Source organism: Pundamilia nyererei, unplaced genomic scaffold (assembly GCF_000239375.1).
Source record: "Pundamilia nyererei isolate P.nyererei 1_Seehausen unplaced genomic scaffold, PunNye1.0 scaffold00489, whole genome shotgun sequence".
In the NCBI taxonomy this organism is placed as follows: Eukaryota; Metazoa; Chordata; class Actinopteri; order Cichliformes; family Cichlidae; genus Pundamilia; species Pundamilia nyererei.
In genome coordinates, this window is record NW_005187890.1 from 212,894 (window position 1) to 218,768 (window position 5,875).

Consider the following 5,875-nt stretch of genomic DNA (forward strand, 5'->3'; position numbering starts at 1 on the left):
AGGTGTGGTTGTGTTTATGTAGCTTTAGAGAAGGGTGTTGTGTTTGGACATTGGGGGACCTGGTGGTAACGTTTGTGAAATGTGTTTTAGCATTTGAGAAAAACTGTAATACTGCCGAAGCACTTTTCACAGCATTAACGTCGAAAATACGTCAAAGATAGGTTAATGATGATGATACACTGTTCTGGCTCTTGATGAAGGCAGTCACACTTTTCTCCTCCTCTCCCTTAGCTTCCCTGCTTAGCCTCTTATGTCCTTGTCTAGTCTCGTGTTTTTTTGTATTTTCCCTGGAACACTCTCTCACAGTTTGTTCTCTAAAACCTAAAAGAGGAATTATGGATTGGATCAACTGGTCCCTGAATGCAATTGACACCCTTTTCTCAACGAGAAGTCTGGGCTCGGGTGAGCCTGAGTGCTGAAGATATCTACCTATTCAGAACCATGAAAACAGGGTTCTTGCTGTTGCTGATTTATCGAAGAATTAAGAAAGCAGAGCCGGCTGTTCAAACCCCCACAAGGCTGCCCGCTGGGATTGAAACGATGGGACGAGGCGTGAGTTCTCAAAACAGGCTCATTGAGCACAGCACGAATAAGATCTTGGAGAAGCTTACGACTGCCGTGAATACTTAGAATAAGACCTCTGAGCAAAAACTGATCACATCTTGGAGAAGCTCACTGCGGTCGTGAGTTCTCAGAACCTGCTCTTTGAGCACAAGAATGACAACATCACGGAGCGTAAGTTTGATAACATCATGGAGAAGCTCACGGCTCTCCAACGGGAGATTGAGAGACCAGTGTTGGACTGTTAGAACAGCTTTGAAATTCTCATGAGCTGTTCGCACTAAAGTAAAAACCACCATCACTTCAGTGCCAGCTGTGGTCTCAAGGCTGGAGCTGAACAACAACACCCTGATAACGACTGTGTTTAGACTGTTCTTCCTATCCTATGCAAGGCCACCTGGGTTGGCTGGAAGACTGTTTACTTAGCCTGGCAGGGCGAAGGACACTGTCTCAGCTGAACTCTCAGTTGCTTGTCATGTGTTTTTCTTTGTGCAGAGGTGTTTTTTTCTGTTCTCAAACTGATCTCCCTGTTGGAGCTCAGTCTGGGGGGAGTTATTTTTTTCTCCTTGTCTTTCCTCATGTGGTGCATTTTCCATTGTTATACCTCTCTGACCTGTCTTTCCCATGTGATGTTTTTGTGTAATGTATGTATGGTCGGAGGGTAAGATGGCGCCGCCATTGCGCTGGTAATTGGTCGGCAGCCTTAACATGAAATTTCTCACTCGTGGGACTAATAAAGGTATTTATCTATCTATCTATGATCAGATCGCTCCCTCGCTCCCGTTTCCGCACATGCAATACAAAGATCGCTTGCGATAACAATGTCTCACTCTGAGCAAATTTCGAACCCACATATTTTAACTGTTTTTAGCATGAATTACTTATATTTCTTAACTTTGAACTTATTTATCACCTTGCTTACGTAACTTAATCAGATTATGCACTAACTACTGACTTTTGGGAGTGAGGAGAGGAAGCCTCCCTGAGCCTGGCTCAGCCGGAGGTTTCTTCCTGTTAATTTTTTCCTTCCCACTGTTACCAAGTGGGTTTTGTCTGCATTACTGTTGTGTCATTATCTTACAATATAAAGCGCCTTGAGGAGGTGACTGTATGTCAGGACTGCATGTTTTGTCTGTTTTTGTATGTTTGCATGTTGTGTATGTAAAACCACAGCAACTCCTTCCTCCACCGATTTCCACTGATCTGACGTCGTGACATTTCACAGCATAAAGCTAATAAGAGTGTGTATCGACTGTGACAAAGTGTGAATCTCTTTATACTTTGTAGGTTTTTTTTTATACCTCAAGGGAAATTAGAACACTCTAATACTCTGAACAGTAACAGCAATGCTATAACCTGCAGTGACATCCTGAAAATTGTCTTTTGCAATGACATCTGGACATCATACTTTATTACCAGACTGACAGCATGCCCAAAGTGATCCCTGCCTCTCTCCTATTGCAAAACAAAAGCCAAACTGCAAGCCTGGTTGGATAAGTGGTAAGTGGTAAGTGGTCAGAAAAAATAAGAAAAGGTATGCAAGCCAATAGATAGGATCTTAAATCCTCAGAATGTAACTAAACAACTCAAAGAAAGCTTAGAGTAACAGTTGAAAGAAAATGATGTATTTTCCGAACTTTTTCTCTCATGTGGCAAAATGTAAACTGCTGTTCAAAACATTTAGTGTTAAAATCATGCATACACAACCAGCTGCTGAGCCTGCACCTGATGAACATGCCTGTTTTATAATCAGAGATGGTGAGAGCTGCTGTCCCCTAACTGTGCTTTCATAGTAAGTTAGTAACTCATAGCACAGCGGTGAAAGCTGAGGCAGCAGAGCACCTCGCATGCTGCTCTTCCATCAGTTTCCATCAGCTGGTGCAGCTGGTTTTGATGAGCAGGATGACTAAAACAGTTCAATATAACATCAAAGAGCAGCAAAGAAGAAATTTAGTACTAATCCCCAAGCCTTTAGAAAGAATATGGAGTACAGATAAATCAAAGATCCACACCCCTCAAAAGTTCAGATCAAATACAGATTTTCATGGAGGTGGAAATACTCTGTGCTGCTGCTTTGCTTTGCTTCCAGATTGCATGTGTTTAATTTTACATCTTGTTGAAGAGTTATTGCTATAAGTTATAAGAAAAAGTGCAGACACGTGACTGATCAGAAAAAGACGTGTTTGTTTCCTGTGGATACAAAGCTGTAAACACAAAGAGGAAATTGGTTGCATGTTATAAGCGTGATCACTGTGTGTTTCATGATCTGCAAGAATATCGTTAGACTGAGACGACATACAAGCAGCTTTTCCTGCTCACTGAAATCTGCAGAAATACAGGTGAGTCTTGATAGTTGCTCTGTGCACACAGGTGTTTCTTCCAAAAACTTCACGTACAGTTATCTGAACAGCTGAACTAAAAGCTCTGCTCATATGTTCTGAGGAAAGATGTACAAAACTTTTTAACAGCTGAACTGCAGTATTATAAAAACGTGAGTGCTACAGACATAAAATCTGAAACTGAACATTTGATACTTCATACGATGATAATCATAGTTTCACATAAAAAATGTTCCTCATTTTCATTATCTGTGGTAACACATAAATATTCAACATTCACTGTTTTCTTTATTTCTTCCCCATCAAAATACTTGGATATGACTTAATGTAAAATACAAATGTTTCCTTGATTTTCAGTGTGAGGCATGAAGACCTGAACCAGTGTGAAACTTGGTGCATTATATGTGACAGCTTAACACCTTGCTCACATTCAGATATCATCATATTTGGCACACTTCCATGTTACAATCTCTTTGTAAAACAACATGAGGAAGTGAATCATTGGTCTTTGACTAACAGTAGACTCTATCGAGCCAGATACTTTGAAAGACAGATCTCAATGAAAAGGATTCATTTTTCAGCTTCAGGAACATGGTTGACCCAAAAAACATGACTTCGCCTTTGAACGAGACCTGTGATCCTGTCGGCACATCGGTCAACCCTTTCTTTATGCTGGTCTACAGCCTGTTGTTTCTGGTAAGTTTCAAATCTTCAGACTTTGGACTGTTATTAATTTGACAAAAGATCTTTGTGCATGTGACTAAATTCCTGTTCTCCATGCTCCGTGTCTGTTCAGGTAGGTTTACTCCTCAATGGCTTGATCCTGAAGTTTTACTTTTGTGGAGCTCAGCAGCAGGCATCAAGCAGCTTGATGGTCTACATGAAGAACCTGACAGCTGCTGACTTCCTGCTCTGCCTCTCTCTGCCACTGCGCATCAGCCACTATGGTAGCACATCAGTCATCGTTTGGCAGCTCTACTGCAGCTTTGGAGCTTCTGCCCTCTTCCTCAACATGTACGCCAGCATCTTATTCATGTGTTATGTAGCTGCCAACAGGTGAGGAGCCTTTACTGCTAATGATTACAAAAAGTGTTAATGACCACAAACGCTGTGTCCCTGACTAAATTATCAATGTGTGCACTGTTGCACCCAATGTGACCCTGTGTCCTGTATTGAGATTCACTGCCCGTTAAACTCTCTCTTGCATCACTTCCTCCAAGGAACAGACACATGTTGTATTTGGACAGGATTTAATGCAAAAAAGACACAAAATACAGAAATGTCACAAAAACTCAAGCTTAGATTTGAATTCTTTCTACTGACATATAAAACACATCATACATTTCAAATCACTTTAATAATATCATATACCCTGTCTGATAATTGACCACAGGTAAGAAACTTACTCATACAGCCACTCAAAGGGATTTAATACAGTGGACGGCTTTAGATTGGAAGGAACAACCATGTCCTGCTTCACTCATGAGCAACTTCCTGTCACACTTCTAATGACTAACAGTTCCTGAAAGCAGCAACTCAGTGGTATTAGTTTCAGTATGGTAATCTCAGGCACTCTGCTGCAGCACCCCCGTGAGGATGAAGGTTGGCTGAGAAAACAGACAGTGAGTGTGATGGAGTTCAACAGAAAACAAGCATTTATTCAGGCATTTTTTTAAACACTGTTTGTTTTTGGTTTTTTTAATGTTTTCTATTTATTTTTTTGTCTGTATTATTTGCCGAGATTACTTTAATGATCCTAATATCACTGAAAAAGCACAGAGTTGATACTGTCAGGAACAGTTGGAATTTTTTCAATTGTGCCAGTGGTTGAAAGTTGTGGTAATTTGACCTAAAATGACAGATTTGGCTCCACTGTGACTGATTAGTTGAAGTTGGATGCTTTGTCTTCTCTATTCAGGTATCTGAAGATCGTCCGGCCTTCAGGAACTCATGTCCTGCAGTCAGTACGAACTGCCAACATTGTCTCCATGGTCACCTGGATTTGTCTCCTGGCTCCATCAGTTACTTACGGCATCATGTTTTTAATCAGCCAGAAACCTCTGACCTCTATCCCCAACCACTGTGAGCTCCTGTTTAGTGCATCAGTTAGTCTGATGCTTAAAATCATGCACACCTTCTCTGCTATCATCTTCCTGTTGGTGTCCATATCCCTGGTCTTCTTCTACTACAGCATCTCCCGCAGGGTGTTGCAGGCACAGCAGAGGCAGCTGGCCTCCTCTGGCTCTGAGAAGCTGGTGAAGTCTCGCAGGAACATGTTGGTGCTGGTCAGCATCTTCTGTGTTTGTTTTGTCCCCCATCACCTAGTTCGAATTCTATTTGTTTTTCTGTTGAACACCTGCTCTGTGGATCCAGTGTTGTACTACCTGAAGGAGGCAGCCACCATGCTGTCCGTTTTCAACGTCTGTCTGGACCCTCTGGTTTACTTTTTCCTCTGTAAGACTTTTCGGGCCCAGGTGAGAAAGGCTTCCAGGAGGACCAACATCCAACAAGCAAACACAGAGAGTCAGAGCACTGAGGAGAAACTGAGCATCATTAAGAGCAGCAAGTCAAACCAGTGAGCTGTAAGGAAAAAAAATCAAGTCATCACAAAGGCAGGACTAGATGTTATTCAGTTTTTCTTTTTGTTTTAAGGATCAAATGAGTAATTCTTTATAAAGCACAGGAGTTTCTGCTGAGCTGCAGTAAAAGGCTGAATCAGCCAAATTCCACCTATTAGTACAACATGTGATTTAACATGAATAAACTGAACCAGTCTATGATAAACATCATACAAACAATGCATGGTGTCAACACAGTACCCCATAAATGCCAAAGCTGGCCACCTTGAGTTTCCCTCTACCAGGTGTCTGTTTCTGTAAAAAAATATTTTTGTACACACCATATTTTAACACATTTTGCTGATATAAAGACTTGGCAAGAAGTAAGAAATAAAGTAGAAATGTGACAATTAAATA

The 5,875-nt window shown here is 41.3% G+C and overlaps 1 protein-coding gene across 1 annotated transcript; it reads left to right on the top strand.

Moving 5' to 3' along the window:
* Positions 1-2,862: 2,862 nt before the first annotated feature.
* On the top strand, positions 2,863-5,479 carry LOC102196906 (P2Y purinoceptor 14-like). The gene is made up of 4 exons (XM_005753983.1): positions 2,863-2,900; positions 3,482-3,596; positions 3,697-3,956; positions 4,819-5,479. Exons 2-4 carry the CDS (start codon positions 3,492-3,494, stop codon positions 5,477-5,479), a joined length of 1,026 nt encoding a protein of 341 aa, XP_005754040.1. The 5' UTR covers positions 2,863-2,900; positions 3,482-3,491.
* Positions 5,480-5,875: the final 396 nt, after the last annotated feature.